The 18,237-nt window shown below is 39.8% G+C and overlaps 1 protein-coding gene across 7 annotated transcripts in view; it reads left to right on the top strand.

Annotated features, from left to right (window-relative positions):
- CTNND2 (catenin delta 2) overlaps positions 1 to 18,237 on the top strand; it is a 689,093-nt gene that overhangs the window by 575,508 nt on the left and 95,348 nt on the right. For all 7 annotated transcript variants that reach the window (XM_075142462.1, XM_075142461.1, XM_075142460.1 and 4 more), the window contains 2 exons: positions 11,307 to 11,424; positions 14,271 to 14,456. In XM_075142462.1, coding sequence (XP_074998563.1) covers positions 11,307 to 11,424; positions 14,271 to 14,456 — 304 coding nt within the window. The remainder of the gene's footprint in view (positions 1 to 11,306; positions 11,425 to 14,270; positions 14,457 to 18,237) is intronic.

Genomic DNA, 18,237 nt, shown 5'->3' with positions numbered 1-18,237 from the left:
CAAACTAGTCCTTTAAGAAAGCAAGATATTTTACAAATAAACTTCTAAAAAGCCTGTTTTCTGTGGGTTTTGGTGTGGGGTTTTTTCTGATTCCAAAAACTATACTTGTGAAACTTTTTCACAGATTTTTTGGTTTGGGAGTTTTATTAAATACGCAAACTGCTCCGTTTGGAGAAGTGTCATGCTTATTTTTAACTGTTAATTTTATGTGATGGTCTGGTCCTTTCCTATTACCCTAGAGACAAATACATCTTCTGTAGCTAGGATGTGCCTGCTAGCCCGAAACAATTCAGAGTAAAACCTGGAAGCAGGCCAGGAATGCATTTCGGCCCCATGTTGGATTCTGAAGTTGCACTTTTATCATAATCAACTCAGGCGTTCAAAATATTTCCGAGGGTATAGAAAAGACGCTCGCATGTATCCCTGAAAAGCACATGAGCTATGCTGGAAATAAGTCAAGGGGAAAGAACTGTCAAAACCAAGAGTTTTTGTTTTCATTTGTTAGTACTAGTTGTTCTTAAGCTAAAACAAGGTCAAATACACCAGAGGATGGCAGGAAATTCCGCACGCTATGTGAAACTGGCTAAATTCCTTTTCACAAGTTTCAGGTATGAAAGAAAATCCTTTTCCCCAGCTGTTGTATATGTTAAAATTTTGGCTGAAGGAAAGTGATTTTTTCTTTACAAATACTAAAAAATCAGAATTATATTAGAGAGATAACATTCAAAGTATTTTATAGAGTGATCTCAGCAGTGTAAAACATGCTGATAAAACAGTCAGAATAATATTTTTAAACACTTAGTAAGTTACTGTCTTTTACAAATAGTTGTTGTGGTTTAACCCGGCAGGCAGTCAAACACCGCACAGCCGCTCGCTCACACCCTCCCACCCCCAGAGTGGGATGGGGGAGAGAATAGGGAAAAAAAAAGTAAAATTCATGGATTGAGGTAAAGACAGTTTAATAGAACAGAAAAGGAAGGGAAAATAATAATAATAATGATGACGATAGAATATACAAAATGACTAACGCACAATGCAATTTCTCGCCACCCGCCGACCGATGCCTAGCCCATCCCCAAGCAGCGATCGCCCCTCCCTGACCAACCCCCATTTTATGTATTGAGCATGACATCATATGGTATGGAGTGGTATGATATGGAACTGACCTGTTGGTCATTTGGGTCAGCTGTCCTGGCTGTGCTCCCTCCCAGCTTCTTGTGCACCTGGCAGAGCAGGGGAAGTTGAAAAGTCCTTGACCAGTGTAAACACTACTTAGCAACAACTAAAACATCAGTGTGTTATCAACAGTATTCTTGTACTAAATCCAAACCACAGCACTATACCAGCTACTAGGAAGAAAATTAACTCTATCCCAGCCAAAACCAGGACAATATTATATTTCTTTGATGCTTATTCTGAACTCTAAAGCATCTTGCCAGCTTCTTTTCAATTGTTCTTATGAATGCAGTTGTAATGCCAAGTTTTTCCTGAGAATATAGCCTACGAAAAAATAAAAAGGGGAGTATTTTTCTTCTTCTGAAAGTATTTTTGCTAGTGCAGCTCATGCAAGACAGACACTTTCCCACAGGACTAAACAGGACAAATACAGACATCATCTTTTAGTGGAGAAGAAAAGTAGACATAGAAATGATGAACAAATAACCTGAATTTTATACTTTAGAAATTGCTTGAACAGTTAATGTAGAGGAATGCAATTAAGAACATCAAAACAGACCAGTTTGTAAGCATTTGAAGAAAATAATCTGATAAATAATAGGTAGAATGAGGTTAATTGAAAACCATTTATGTCTAATCAATGGTTTTATTCTGAATAAGATAACAAGCTGAGCAGGAAAATGACAAAACAGGAGAGACTACTTTACAATACTGAAGCATCTGACACAATATTTTTGAGTTTTCACAGTGACTAGAGTGCATGGCCAGGGAAGAAGAAGTCAGACCAGTAATACTTCCTCAGGGTATGCTCCCACCGGCCACGTAGGTGTTTCTCTGGGAGCTGGCATGGGAGGTGGTGCCTGCATTTAACAGCCTCAGTGGCATCCTTCTCCACAAATTTGTCCTGTTGCTTTTGGGTCCATGCGAATGTTAAAAGCTGCAGTGTCCTCTGGCAAGAAATTCTGTAGGACAGAAGTGCCTCAGCTAATGCTGGAACAGTTAGTTCAGGTGCAAGGAACAGCACAGCTGTACCAGCATTTGTGCTGGTCAGCCGTGTGGAGAAGCAATCAATGAGAAGCTGGTGAGAGAGCCAGCAGCGGTAGTCTTGTAGCTCTTTCTGAGATAGCTTCCGTGTCTTCACTGGCTGCTGTACTGTGCCTTGCAAGTGCACCTCCATTTCTTCCAGTACTAGCAATGGGGAACCAGAAACCCCGCTGGACTGTCCACATCCTTTCTCCTTTCATACTCTGCTGTGTTTATTACTCTACATAATAATATCATTTAACAAAACTTAGGAAGCGTATGTCTCTCAGACCATTGGCTCTGAGTACTGATTCAGAAGCCATTGGTGAAATGCTGTACATCTCCTCTTTCTTCTCCAGCTGTTGGATGGCTATTCAGATTGCCTGTTCTCTCTGGGAGACTGAGTGACACCTCGGTGTTTCATTTGTACATAAAGATCAAAAGAAGAGACCCAAAGCAGTTTCCAGGGTTAAATCCATGATTCTGGATTCGTGAGGCCGCTGCCTTTTCACGTTCGCTTATCCGCTTTGCCCTACCAACCTCTTGCTGGCTCCCAGTCTTCCTCAAGCAGATGTGATTTCTTTGGTTTTAGTAACTCTTAATGGATTTCTCTTTAGCGAACTTGCCTCCCTTTGAGCCCATATACACTTTTATCAGTCACAGCTTCTTTTGGCCAGGACATCTACACCTCAACTTCACTCAACTACCATCCCCTTTTTGTTTTAAACTTTCCTTGTCTGGTTCCATCTGGTCACACCCAATTTTCAACTGAAATGAAAAGTTGATTTCTATGCACCTTCTCTGTGACCATAATGACTTCATAAATCTTTATTATATTCTCCTGCTCCCGTTATCTGTCACTCTTTCAACCCGCTGGGTTCTGGCTTACTAAATTGTTAATTACTAAATTACTAATGTGGAAGTGTGTACCCCTCCTCTGAATCTTTTCCAGTTCTGCTGTATCATTTTTGAGATGAGGGAGTCAGAATTGCACACCATAATAAGGACAGTGGTATACTCTGTTTTAGTTTTATGTTGCTTGCCTTATATGCCTTACAGTCCATTTTGCTCATGTGGCTGTTGTTGAGTATTGAGCTATCTCTTCATGGATGTCTGTTATAATTCCGAGGTTTCAGTGATCAGTCCCGAGCCCAACGTATTGTAAATGAAATCAGGAATATATGGGATTTTTTTCTCATGTACATCACTTTACATTTATGTACATTCATTTTAAAGTCCTGCAGTACTTCCCTGTTAGCACTTAGCTTATTACTCTAAATAACTCAGCATCTTCAGCAAACTTTCTTTTCATTGTTCATCTCCTGTTCCCAATAGGTTATGAATAAATCACTCCACTAGTGACGACCCTCCATTGTGGGAACTAACCATTTATTTCCTATGTTTTAACAATTATCTATCCATCTTCCCATGGTTGCTTATTCTCATTAAAGTGCGTTTGTTAGAGATCTTGTCAAAAGTCTTTTGAAAAGCGAAATAAATGCTATCAATCAATCTGTTCCCTATCTAACATGCTTATTGTTTATGCATTTCATCTTCAAAGTGCGAAGGTAGGATTGTGAATCAGCCCTTTTGACTCTCCCTGGCATATCTTATTTATTCCTGTGTCCAATACTTTTGTAATTTGTTATGGTTTGCTATAGTTTATGGCATTTTTCAACATGTTGTTGTATTTACATTCTTCCAGTCCTGAGACACCAAGGTGGTTTAAAGTGAGAGGCTGTACACCTCCTCTGTTATGGCACAGTCAGACAACAGTGAACAGTTCGGACGCTGCCGTTAGGGGTTCAAATGATTCCCTCCGCAGATCTGCAAAGCGCTACTGGCCAAGTACAGTGTATGTTGAGCAAAAGCAATGGTTGAATTATACCTGATACCTTCTCATTTAAATTCATATAACCTTGTGCTTTTCAGTGGAAAAGGCAACTGTTTAAAAGTCTTAGGATTGGCCAGTTTATTGTGCTCCCTCAGATAAGGAGGAAAAAGGAAAGACTCTACTGAAAATAGAAGTCTGTTTTTCCTCATCTCTAGGTTTGCTGCAGTCTCTGGGCATGAGTGAGCAGCTGTGTGGTGCTTGGCTGCTAGCCGGGGCCGCCACGCCACGCCACGCCATGCTTGTGTGCAGTAGGTCTTTAACACATTTAGAGCTCCACTGGTGTTCAAAGCATCTGATTAAATTGTGGGAAAGAATCAAGTTGGAAATGTTACAATTCCAAATGGAGAAAAATGTCTTCACATTGACATCTTTAAATGGTTCCCATTATGACCTTCAGAGTCTGCACCACAGCAGCTTCTTCCCAAGGGCAGTAAGTGACACAATATTTCAGCTCTTGCCAGCTGAATGAACACTGGTCAAACTGACTTTCACCTCCTGCAGGTAGTGCATTCAAAGCGGTATAGGGATAAGCAGCTGAGCATTAACGAGTTTATTAATGATTTTTATGCAGCCAGATACTACATGTCAGAGAAATGAAAGATCAAATCAGAAATTTACTACAGATGGTTTTTTTTTATACCATAATTTAAAATATTTACAGAATAGACTGTACGTAATTCTGTCCACAGCATTTAAATAGAAGTTGCACTTCAAATGAAGACACAGAGCAAAAGGGGGAGGGAGGAGTGGAGTTAGAAATATTTTTTGTTTCTTTCAGATGAGGCTATGGTTCATTATACCATGAATGCTTAGCAAAAATATTTTATGCCATAAAATTTTGTTTATTTTGTTTTAGGGAGGAAATTCCTTCTAAGATGTTTATTGCAGCTTATGTTTTTTTTTTACCACGTATCTCTTCAAAACATATCAGAATAGCCAAAAATGATGTTAGAAATCAATTGCTTCACAGATCCCACAGAGCGGTCATTAAAAACAGTGCGTTTAGCCTCAGGATTAGACATGCAGAAGCACAGCAGTAAAAGCTACCTGTTGAGTGCTTGACTTGGTAGGCTAATTGCTCTGATGTTTTGAAAATGAAAGGTAGGGCTGAATAATCAAAGCTAAATCACATTGTCATAGCATTTGATAGAAAGGTTAATAACCAAGACTGTATCCACATTAGACTGTCAGATGTTTGTCTAATTGCAAAGTATGCTTTTAAAGTGAAATGAATACCTAAGAGAGAAAGATCTGGGGCCAAATTCCTTGTTGATATAAAATGGTCTTGCTTCTTTAATTACAGTTCAGCTATTCTAATTAATAAGAGAGGTTATTCTTAATCCACATGCAGTATTGATAAATTACTCCCCTGAAGACCAACTGGATAAAGAAGGCTATAACTGGTACTAAGAACATTTAGCAAGAAGAAATCTTGCTAATCTCGCTAATAACTGCATTGAACTGTCATTCAAATAAGACAAAATTGCAAGGAGGATCTGTGGCAGTGACTGAAAAATCTTATTTTCGTTTATTATTACTTCAAACAATAAGCTGATTTTGTAGTCACTAAAAGACTTAGAACAGTTCTAACGCTTAGAACGTCTAATACTTAGAAACTCTTAATAATGAAGATGAACCATCTTGTGTTTTCTTATTTTTTGTCTCACTGCCTTCTTGAAATTTGTACGTTGTCTGAGCAATAGCTACTCTTATCAGCTGGTTTAGTTTTCAGCGATAAGGGATGATTTAAAAAAGTCTTAGTGTACAAATAATGATTAAAAAAATAGAGAAATTGCTAAAAGTTATAGTAGTAACCGTAACTACTACAGCTAATCTATTTACTGTATGTGCAAAGGCTGCACTGAATAATTACAGATAAGCCAATGTGACTCAAGGTCTACTCCATTATAAAAAGCCCTTAAAATTGTGTAGTTGTCAATGGACCGCTGATGACTGTGAGCACACTTGCTGGATACATGCATGGTGCTGGTGGCTTCTTTTTGCTGTCTGTGTTACCCTTGCAGCAAAGAGCCTGCATGCTCATAGAAACAGCTGGAAGTACACAGAAAAAGTAATAGCTCTTATGTGATCATCTGCTACGTTGCAGACCAGCTCAGAGAATCATCACCACTCACTGCAGCCTGTGGTGGGACTGGGGCTGCCAGCTTGCCACCGAGACAAGGCTCTGCCCCTGAAGGAGAATGCTTAGCCAATCAGACAGAAATAAAAATAGGCAGCATATAAGAGAGCACATGTAAAGGAGGCCATTATCAGGGATCTTTTTTAATGTATGTGTTTTAAAGATGAATATTTAGTGCGTCAGTTGCGACTCAATTATTCAGTATTCTCCTGAGGGCTTTTCCCTTGCTAGGTATCCTCAGGGAAACTTAAACATGATTCCTACAACATTAATGACGTTTTTTGAGTTCTTAGTTTATATAAACTTTGTCCCCTTTCTGTGAAAAATCTCTTTTTGGTGGCTATTACAACAAGTAGAAGGATGAAAAAGATGGAGGTTGTCATGATTAGTCCCTCTTACACAAAACTTTTTGGAATAAAGGTATACTTTGGACGTACCTGAAGTTTCATACCAAAGATAACTTCTGTGTGCCATCTGATTTAGGATATTGTCCTTCCTGTGTCTGTCCTTTCTTATATCACATCAGTCCATAGCAAGAATGTTACATATACTGGATATTAAACATGCTTTCTCTTTTTGTCATGGGGCCTTGAGGAAGACCCATCTCAATTTCATTTGTGCTAAATACAGATCATTAGTCCTCAACGATTATCCTACATGACTGCAGTGAGATGTATAGTCTGCAGACCTGCAGAGGACAGGTCATACTACTTGATGTGACCTGAGCATGCCCGAGGAGGGCAGTTGCTTCTGTAGATACTTAATTCTGTCTTTGAGATTTGTAGAACTGCCACTGGGAGTAATGTCAACAGCTTGCTAAATATTCCCATATCCAGAGGGCCTGTCTCTCAGCACACTGGCTTTCTGGATGATCTTTCTATAGAATTCCACGTCCCTCCCCTGGATAAGGCAGGTGAACTTAAGTTACCCTAGAGTTGTAAGGATATTGCTTGAAACCTCCCACAGTTTGTATGACCGTATGGAAAATGACCCTAAAGGAGAAAGAAATTACTTGGCACCACCCATCTTCCCCTACCTCAAATCCCACCAATTATATTGAATAACTAAGGTAAGTGCCAGGGTTGACAGGCATGTGTTGCCCAGTGCGTTCCTTTATACCACATGCTTCATATGCATAGAGCACGGGATTGACACCCCTTATGTTTGGAGGATCGTGCCTGCTGTCAGTTATCAGGTGATGACATGACAGCTGGGACACATCCTCCCATAAAACTGAAGCTGGATTATTGTAGTTCTCTTTCCATTCCTTGATTATTAGCAAAATCACTCTGCCATTTGTTCAGAAAACAGCGGTTTGATGAGCCATGAGCAGTTTGATGAGCTCTTGTTCTGACTATATGTTCTTGGCGTTCCTTTCCTGAGAAGAAGCTGTTTACATCAGCTGGTTTTTGGAGGTGTGAGTGGCACATTCTGACTAAACTGAGAGTTATTCTTCAGCACTCTGTATTCTTGGTATTCCTGTGTGACTGGATTCCATTTGAAATTAATTTTACTGGTTTATGGAGGTCTCACGGACTCCTTGTCCTGTTAGATTCACAATGTCAGCCTACACCTCACATATACCCTGTGAGCAGAGTTTCGACAAAGTATCAGAATTTACCAGGCAATCAAGCTTTTGCTGGGCTGTCTTTATGATGGAAAAGTATTTTTTTTTCTGAAAACCTGTGCATTATATCTCCACATCTGTTTAAAAATCCAGAAAATGTGGTTTTACCTGTTTGGAGACTGACACTGGAGAAATAAGTGCTTACTTAGTGGGACATTTTACCAACAGTAGATACTACTAATGCTCCAGTTTAAGGCTTTCATAATGACCTGTAAATTCACAAATGACAAATCATGTCTTACTCCCTGTCACACTGACAGCTACAGTGTGTTCAAGTAACCACGAGAAATAAGAAAATTAAGATGGCAGTGTGTTTTCTTTGACAGCTCAAGTAATGTGGAACTTGCTTCTCTTTCACAGAACTACACAGCCTGAACATGGTGATATTAGAGACCTTCTGTGAAAGATCTCATTTAACAATGATTCCTTCAATAGAGGTGAAATAGGAATAGTTAGATAATGGGATTTATTTCTTTTTAAATAATCAAATTATTATTTCTGCCAAAACGTTGATGCGAAGTTTGGATTTGTCTTGCATTTTAAGCTATTTCCCATGTAAACAAATATGCTAAATCTGGGGAGGGCTGTAGTAGCTATGAGTCAGTGCAGAAACTAGACAGAGGCTTTTAAAAGAAAAGGGGAAGCAGTCATGGGAATTCAGTATATCCGCCTTTTGATTACAGAAGCAACTGGAGAATAATGGGGAAGGATGATAAACAGAAGAACTGAACTCAACAGCTCCTCCACTCAGGGCAAAGAAGTGCATTTTCTGTGCAAGATGTGCCCCTAGTGTGTCTGTATTACTTTGTATGGCAGCCTCATATTCTTTGTTTGCCTGGAAATGAATGAGGCAGACAGCTCGCAGCTCAGGGACTATAAGGTTGTCTGCATTGCTGTCTTGGTGAGGAGGAGTTTCTGGTGAACTTTGAGAGGAGCTGAGAGGCTGCGAGTCTATGCAGGCTCTGAAGAGTCAAGGTGACATGCATTTGGCCGTGCTAGAGAGAAGGAGAAATCACCTCAACAAAAAGATCAGGGAGAATGTATCTCTCTGTTTCTACTGATGTCTAAGTCTATATATTTTGAAAGCTTACACTCAGTGTATGTAACTGCAGAAAATTAATAGGCCTGGACACATAATATTAGTACAGACTGTTGCATCTAGTTCTGTTTAAAAGGATTCAGTAATATTTCAGCTTTTTTTTTATAGTGGTGCAAGGAAAGGTGGTGTGCTTCCTCAGCATCCTCCTATTGTTATTTGTGCAGTTATTCTTGTAGGGCTGGATACAATTCTCCTTCCCTTTTTCTGTCTCTATCTTTATCTTCCTGGAGGGTGGGAGAGTAGAATTTCAGATAAAAGAAGTCCACTAATAGCCCTTGTCCTCACTGCCCACCCCCAATGCACTTTTCAGATACATGATTCTGCTTTTCCTGCGTGTGCTGCCTTTCTGGAATTTCAGGTGGAGCTGTTGCATTTAATAAAGGGACAGTGTACGCAAGATACACTTTAGGCAGAGTCTCCAGCCCTGCAAATACAGGGCACGAGCCCTGTTTTGGGAAAACCATAATTTTACCTTCTGATTTCTGTCACCCAAAGGGACGTCAAAAGGTTTCCATCACTTCAAAGGGAGAGCCAATGGAAGACTCTTTCCAGTTGATGCTCTCCAGACCCAAGTTCCTGGATGGCAGAAAAGGGTTTCCCCATGAACTGGAGGAAAACCCCTCATCTGCTGCTCTCATAGCAGCAGAGAGAGAGGGGAAGAGGTATGGAGTGCAGGGACCAGAAGAAGAACAAGACAAGACAAAACTTGCAAGCCATTATGAAGGGGACACTTCTGATGTGTAATGTGGGGTGAACTGGAGAGTCTCAAGGAGAATGGAGAGCATAAATTTCTGTGCTAGGGAGATAAAGGAATTCATTCTAGTTCTCCTGGGCTGTATGTTTTTTGTTGGGCTGTCTGCAGAGTGAAGGGAACAGTATTGAATTAATTGGGGCAGCTTGTGCGTGGGAGAGCAGAACTAGGACTGTGTAGGGATGCAAGTATAGATGGAAAATCATGTGTGTTTAGGGAGCAGAATCAATTAGGAACCTGCATTGGAGGGGTTGGGGGATTGTCCAGTTATAATTATATTTGATTAGGAAAACTCTTTAGTGCTTTGGGGGAAAGGAAATGCTTTTTTTCAGATGATAGGGAGGCAGAACAGGATGAAGTAGGTAGAGCAAAGAAAGAATTGGAAGGAAACCTATCCATAAGTCCTCTCACCTTCCTCCATCTAAAATTCATTCCCCCCTCCCAGGATTCTCATCCTTTTTCCATCTTTAATGCAAAGGCAATTGAAAACGGCATAAGAGGAAGAAAGTGCCTTGCCTTGTCCTCAAATCAAAGGCCCAATGGCCTCCCTTCCATTTCCATACATTGGCATTAAGTACGTAGGGCTGGCGTGCTCTTCTCTGTTCTTCCTTTGTATAAACTTTAGTAGTGGGCAGAGAGGAGCTACAGATGAGTCACCTCAGCAGAGGGTTGTCTTTCCCTACCGAAGAGAGTATGTGAAAAGTTTTACCCATTCCTGAGGTTGCTGATTCACCCATTCCCATATCAAAACTGCTGTGCAAATTTGAATGCAGTTTTTCTCAGGGAGGCTTGACGTTGGCAAGTATAGATTCTATTTATATCTGCTCATTCATACATATTTGTTTCTTTATATATCAATATTTTGAACTTTATGACACATTTTGTTATGCAGTAAATTTTGTTTTAATTGTGTTTTTATAAATGTGTTCAGAAGGCCCTCTGGCCCTGTCTGAGGAACACAATTATTATAATAAGCCGAGGTTTTAAATTTTGCAATGTAAAACAACTTGTGAGTAACTACGTAAAGAGAAGATTGAGTCATTAATGTTCCCTGAAAATGAGAGAGAAAAGGAAACACTCATGTAAAATGAGACGCAAGTAATACCAGGTGTTTTATGTTATGCTTTGTTAATATTTTTCTCTCAGGTTAAGAGCCCTAGCTACTGGGCTCTTCAAATCCTAGGAGATTTCTTTGGCAAAACCTCTAGACTTTTCAAAGCCTGATTTATATGTACATATGCACATTTTTAAAATGCTTTCTCACAAAAACAAAACCGACTTTTTTTAAAAAAAAGGAAGAAAAATGATCAGCCCTTCTCCAAATTTTAGCAGGCCGTGAGTCTCCCAGCTCAGGTGGGCGCATGCTGCTTGGCCTCTCAGCCCTGTCTTGCGGAGGACCTGATGACTTCCATTTGTTCCCCTCTCTCTTACATTTCCTGAGCTCATTCACAGCTGTCTTCATTATTCACAGCTCTGAACTGCTGAAAGGAGAAAAAAACCAAGTGTTTTCATCTGTATGCTAATTGTGAGAGCGTTTGGGGAGGGGAGGCGGGCAGGCCAGCTGTGGAGGTGGTGACCTGTGCTGTTGCCTTGCAGGAATGTCAGCTCTGCTGGAGAGGAGGCCCGCAGAAGAATGAGGGAGTGTGATGGCCTGACGGACGCATTGCTGTACGTGATCCAGTCTGCTCTGGGGAGCAGTGAAATTGATAGTAAGGTTTGTCATCTTTGTCTTTTGAGGAGCAAGAAACCCAGGTACTCAGGGTACATCAAGGCTGTAAAGTGGCAGGTTTTTTTAAAAAACGCATTGTGAGGGATTCCTTAGCAAAGCATAGTTTAGCCCCTTTTTTTCTTTCCCTTCTGTTGAGCTGTGTATTTGTGTGTGCTAACTGTTGGATTTGTGTCTGCCTGTGTAGTGTGCACAGGTAAGCATGTCATCCTCTCACTTGAATTATTAGCGGAGAAAACATGATGCTGATTGAAGAAGAGCAAACATGTCATACTCCATGCAAACTTCCTGACACTGCTCTGCCAGGTTTAGCTTAAAATTAATTTTCAGTACCCAGTATGAGACAGAGCTAATAACAGTGAGGTAGGCTTACAAGGCAAACAAACAAAAAAAAATTTGCACAGTTAATAGGCAGTTTTGCAGTAATACCAGCCTTATTTCTTCTTTGAAGAGGATCAATGAATGCTTTCAATACCAACTGTTTTAAGATGTATTTTTATGTCAACTTTACTTCTCTGAAGTACTATGATATGAACGTGCTTGTCCAAAGGTGAAAGGCACTGCCTAATTAAAAAGACTTCAAGCATTTGCAAATTGAAGATTTGTAATACATTAAAGCATTCTAGAGAAGAAGAAAAAGGCTAGTTTCAAATACCTTTTCCTTTCAGTACATGGTGCTAAATTAAGTACAGTTGCTGCTCTAGGGCAACCTTGGTCCATTTGCAAACCCCTAAGAATCACAGAAGAGCAGCCATTTTACATAGCAAAATTTTAAAGCCCACTGGGTTTGTATTTCCAAATGATCCTTCACAGATAGTTGTCCACGGACCTCTGCGGGTTTATAGGGTGGAGAGGGATAACCACCAGAACTTTCTGGTCATTAGCCTGAACCAAAAAGGTGAAATTTGCCCATGCTTTCAGGGGAGGGAGAGAGGAATGATGAGAGGTTTGTACCATGTGGTGTTGGGATAGCAGCATGTTTTTGGGTTTTAAAGGCAAAAAAACCACCCCCAAAAAACCCACAACCCATTAGTCTCTGATCAGTTTTCCATTAATAAAAGTTTATCAGAGTGATGATCGGAGGAGGCCCACCCACCCACCAGGCAGGCACCGCACTTGCAGCAGGGTTCAGAGCAAACTCGGCTGCCGTCTGCAGCCAACGCCTCCCACCCCTCCCTGCCACCTCCTGCAGCGCAGCCCCCAAACACAGGGATATTTTTAGCTTCGTGAGCTTTGGAAGTTTGCTTATCGGTTTTTAGTTTGAGGTAACATTGTCCTCGCAGTGGACTTAGCTAATTTGTTGTTGACATAGTGAGAATTTTAAGTGTGAAAACTATTACTCATAAAAAGGGGAATTAAAATTCAGAACGCTAATCAACAAACGCAAAGCTTCAACTTCAGCACGTTATGGATGTGCAGAAGTAAATATTAGCAAGAGTGAATAAAATTCAAATATGGAAATGTTAAAAGTAAAAGAGGTGACAAACTTCTTATGGTCACCATGAGATCCGCAAAGCTTTGAGGAATGAAAGGTGCACTAAGAAGTTTCACATTTTCTACATATATATTTCTACATATGTTTATGTATTTGACTGGAGGTTTCAAATTGGTACAAGTGTAATGTGAAATTTCATTTACGTTTAAAGAAAAAAAATAAAAATTTCTGTCTAGATGGGTTTGACTTCAGTGTTCAACATCACCTCTGGAACTTAATGTTATCTTTAAAACCATATGCCAAATGCATACCTGGCATAAGTTCATGCAGTATATGAAAGGAAATGAACCCCATCTGTTAGCCTCACTGGTGAATATGGTAGGGTACGATCGAGCCGAAAGCCTCACAGTCATTCCATTCTGGGTTAATGGAGCAACAGAGGTGGAATGTAGTGACTATCACTTTTTATCTCCGTGCAGCATTAGGAACAGTTGAAATAGATATAGATAGATACAGACTGGCTTTTTTAACCATGCTTTCCCTGCCTCCAGAAAATTAAGCATTTATCCTTCCTGTTAAGGGTGGTCAAACCAAACTGAACCAACTAAAGGAGTAGGCTTCAAGCGAGTCTAAACTGAGCTTCTCTTAGACTTGCAGAAATTATCTTGAATTATCAGTGCTGTCTTTTTCCTCCACTGCGTCTCGCTCCATTTCTGGATTCCCGCCACCATCTTTTGCAGAAGGCAGAACCTACTAGGGGGACAAATGGATGAAAGGGAAAGGCTGCCTACAAGTTATTTGCAGCCTGGCTAGAAGCAGTAAAAGCAGCAAGGCTCCCGAGATTTCTAGTCTTACTTCTGGGACTCAAGAAACATCATCTGTTCATGCTACAAGTATTTGTGAAACGGAACTCGGCTCCCATTTTTCTGGTAATTTACGTAGAATTGATGCCAGAAATAACTTTTATTTCTGTTTTTTTTTAAAAAAAAGAAAAAAAAAAACACAACCAATTGTCATTTTCTGTTCGTAGCATTTTCTGTTCACTGAGGTGGGAGTTTGCTGACATTCTGTGCGTGTTCAGGTTCTCTTGATCACTTTTTATCTCAGCTTCTGTTTCACAAGGGGCTCCAGCATGAAGTTCAGAATGACAATAAAAAAACTCATGCAAAAAATATTGCCCAGACTGCTGATTTCTTTCCATAAAAATTTCTGAATCTCTTAAGCTATGGTTACCTGGGGAGCACTCAGAAACAAGCAGATAAGAATTGTGCTGGGAAAATGTGTGTGCAAAGATCAGTGGTATTTCTTCTGCTTTGTATACTGAGTGAGCAAAGGATTTTAACTTTTTTATGGTTTTGTTTTCTGTGTTTTGGTTTTTTTTTTTGGTCACACTTTTCAGACCGTTGAAAACTGTGTGTGCATTTTGAGGAACCTCTCATACAGGCTAGCTGCAGAAACATCTCAGGGACAGCAGATGGGAACAGATGAACTTGATGGATTACTCTGTGGTGATGCCAATGGAAAAGACACAGAGAGTTCAGGTTGCTGGGGGAAGAAAAAGAAGAAAAAGAAATCACAAGATCAGGTAAGGAAAGTTACTTGCAGGTGTGTTGTGAGTGGTTGAAGTGCCCATCATTTAAAATATAAATTATTAATGTATTAGAAATAAAGTGCATGATGCATAATATACAAAACTGTTGCCTTTGTTAATTAGCTGAGAGCTTAAAGCAGAGTATGGCTTGAGTAACGAAAGGAAATATGTTTGCTTGAGAAAGTTGCACGTTACATGGTGGCACCTGGAAACTGTAGTCATGGGTACACTGTGAATGCCATAACTACTGTAAACTGCTCAGCCTGTTCCTTATAAAGGAAGCCATTTATAATGAAAAGTGTAAGTCTTAACATTCAGATGTAATCTGCATATACTTTACACTGTACATCCACACAGCCACCTGTGTGTAGAGAGGCCTTGATGCAAGCAAACGTCAGGCTTACGTTTGTATACTTACCTGCTTCAAAGTTAGTCTTGGACGCTGCCTCTACATTTTGAGAGAAAACTGTACAGACTGAATCAAGCAATATGAGTGAATGTTAAAAAAGCATGCATATTTTTATATATTTAATGTCATTACCAAACAAAGATTGAGAAGTACAGTCTTGATAGTTTCCCCAAGTTATTTGAGGTGCCGCGGGTTTTTATTTTAGGTTGGTTGACCTTCAAAGTGTATTTATCTCCCTGTTTTCTTATTAGCAAGTTAAAATTTGAGGAATGCTGACAGTGATGTTGCGGAGAAGGACGTTGTTGTATCAGTACACACGCTAAATAGCAATGAGAATGGCTACTGATGTATGAACTCTTTCAAATCACCTGTGCTGGCAGCAGGCAGTTCTCCATCTCTTCCTAGACTTATTTTCCATTGCCATTTATTTCTGTTTCAGATTGCTCAAAGAAAATACTCATTTGAGTCAGAAATTAGGCACACAGGGTATTTGCATAAATGATGTAAACCAGTAGTGAAAATATTCCTGAGTTCATAAAGGCAAATTGTGTTAATGTGGAAAAGTTATGGGAACATTAACAAGCTAAGATTCAAGTACTGAAAAATGCAGCAGACTAGTAAGACTTCAATTTCACCTACTCTTGTAGTTAAACACTGCAGTCATCAGATGACTTGAATTTATTATGGTCTTTTGTTGGGATTCCTGTATTAGGCTACAGCAAGATAAAAAGTGCCAAAGCAAGCTAGTGTTACCCCATAAAGCAGTCACCATCCCTGAATGTTCCTGAATTAACAGTTCCCACACACTATGCTTGCAGTTAGTCAAAGTGCAGCAACACAAATAGCATGTCTGGATATGAATGGGTCATACTGCAAACTCGCCTTTCTCTGTTGATGCTCTGTCTACCAACACGCGCACGTGCGCACACCCACGTACACACACGCGCACGCTATATAAAGTCTTTTTTAACTCTTCCTTTTATACTCCTTCTGTGATTTCTGGATCTCGGCTTTATACTTTTGACTCTGTACCACTGACCGTTTTATTCTTCCTGTCAGAATTCTCTGTACTTTAAAGGTTCCCTATAAAAGATCTTTCTCCTCCAGGCCAAAGAACTAATCTCTTTTGGCTGGTGTCCTTTACAATATATGTGCTTCTGCCTGCTCTTAGATATCTTTTGTCTGTTTTTATGAGCATTCATTGTCAGCATGCAGCATAGTAAAGGTCTCTTCAGATCTGCTTGTGTTTGTCCAATGGAAGGGTTCAATATAATTTTTAAAATCCAAAGAAAAATAAAACTATGCACATATTTTCAAGTTTTTTCACTAGGCTTTTCTGTGGCAAGGAAATAAATTTACTCTTTCCAGAATTAATTTTGTGATGCACAGGACCACTTTGCCTACAAACACTAGAAATATTTTTCTAATGATTTTTCTTCTTTCATCTCATTTCCTTTAAATCTGGACAGCCTACCCCATCTTGCCATATACCAGTTCTCACCTGTGGCTATTATTCAGTTGAGGAGTTTAAGGGAGCCTTGTGAGCCTTCTGCATAGTGCATTATTCTCAGCCTGTGATCCTTGACTGTTGTTGACCATACCAAACATTTTAAAATATGTTCTCAAGTTAACTAGAATGCTACTAAAAACAAACGTGACTGAGGTCTATCAGCAAGATCACTGTGCCAGGAACAGCTCTCCCAAGTTACTCTCATAAACGGAAAAGAAAAACAGAAGAATGTTTTTCATATAACTGTGCCTTTATATTGATAGCATAGAGCTTGACCCCCAACTCAGACTGCGGTAAGGGTAAATGTAATTTTTTTTGTCCATTTATTTTGCAAAAATGAGCACACAACTATATTCAGTTGGCTTGCCTCCTGGAAACTACCCAGTCCAATTATGTTTTAAAAAAAAAAAAGTTCTTTCTGCTTCTTTGGCTCTGTCATTGTCTTGCAGTTTTTCAGGACCCCAGGACGTTCATTACTACTGAAAAGTAGGACTAACTGGAAAACTAGATCATGTTCTTCTGGACTGTGTCACAGTCAGGAGTACTGTGTTTACTGTTTCTGTGTGTGTCAAGAAAAATCAGTATTCTTGGGTGTTTTGCTGGGGTGTTTTTTTTCCAGGCAAGAGTCTCTAACAACAGGATCATCTTGTGTTCCTCAGGTTAGTCAGAATTCACCCCATCTAAACTAAGCTCGTCAACACTTTCTGCAGCTTGCAGGAGAAAGTTTTCACGTGTCCTTTCACCATACATTTTCTCCCTGTGTGCTGACTGCTGCCCTGCGTACTGCACGTGTACTGTTTTTTTACAGTAATCTCATCGTTTTTCTGCAAGACTCATAATTTTTTCCAGGTAATGCCTTTCATAATCTCTTTTAAATTGCAGTGCTTAAGCTGTTACGTGCTGCTTGTTCTGTCTCTCAGAACAGATCTTGTGCTCTCCTCGGGATGCTATTTTTAGAGTGCTCATCCCTTTAAGTGCCTCAGCAGGGAAGCTTTTATGCTCTGAAATATCTTATAATATAGTTCTGAAGATCACGCTCATGATGGACAGTGTTTTACATGTAAATAACCAAGGCATACCTATGGGATCTTCATAGGATGCAATGATTTACAACATCTGAAACACTGAAAGCACTGCACACCACCACAGACTGGGAACCTGCGGAAGGAAACCTCAAAGAAATGAAAGACAAGAAAGATATAAAAGTAGTCAGTTATCCAGATGCCCCGTGAAGAGACGGCATTGAGCTTCAGGCTACTTCTAATAGGTCATTCACGCAAGACAATACAAGTCTAGTTACCTGTCGGGAAAGTTAGTCACAAACGTAAAAACAGATCTTTCTTTAGGCTCCTTATTATTGTCACTTACAGATACACAAAGTGGAGTTCAGCCCAGTACTAAAACTCCAGTTATTTACCTTGTGATTCCTTTAATACTTGAGAGTTTTGCCTTTCCTGTCAGGCGAAGCACAGGGTGCAGACACAACTCTGAGAGTTGTGACACCTCAGTACAGGGGAGTAGGTTCCAGTTCTGCAGCCTGCTACATTTTATGTCCCCAGAAAATAAATATGTGTTGAGGGTATAGGTATCGTTCTTTTTTTGGCAGTGCATGGGGTTCTCGTATAAAAAAATTGACTGTCTCAGTCTTCCTCAGAAGATAAGGTTTACAAAACAGTGTGGGTGAAAAGATGTTCAGATTTTAGTGAATGCAGTTGTGAATTTTTCCTTTTACAGCATACTTCTTCAGTCCTTCACTTAGTTTCTCAAGTGTGTATTTTCTTGAACTTCTTCTGAAGTGACTGATCTGGGCATTTATGGGATGGTCTTTAATTTTTTAATAAAAGTATCAACTTATC

Source organism: Calonectris borealis, chromosome 2, assembly GCF_964195595.1.
Source record: "Calonectris borealis chromosome 2, bCalBor7.hap1.2, whole genome shotgun sequence".
NCBI lineage: Eukaryota > Metazoa > Chordata > Aves > Procellariiformes > Procellariidae > Calonectris > Calonectris borealis.
This window is presented reverse-complemented; position numbering and strand designations above follow the sequence as displayed.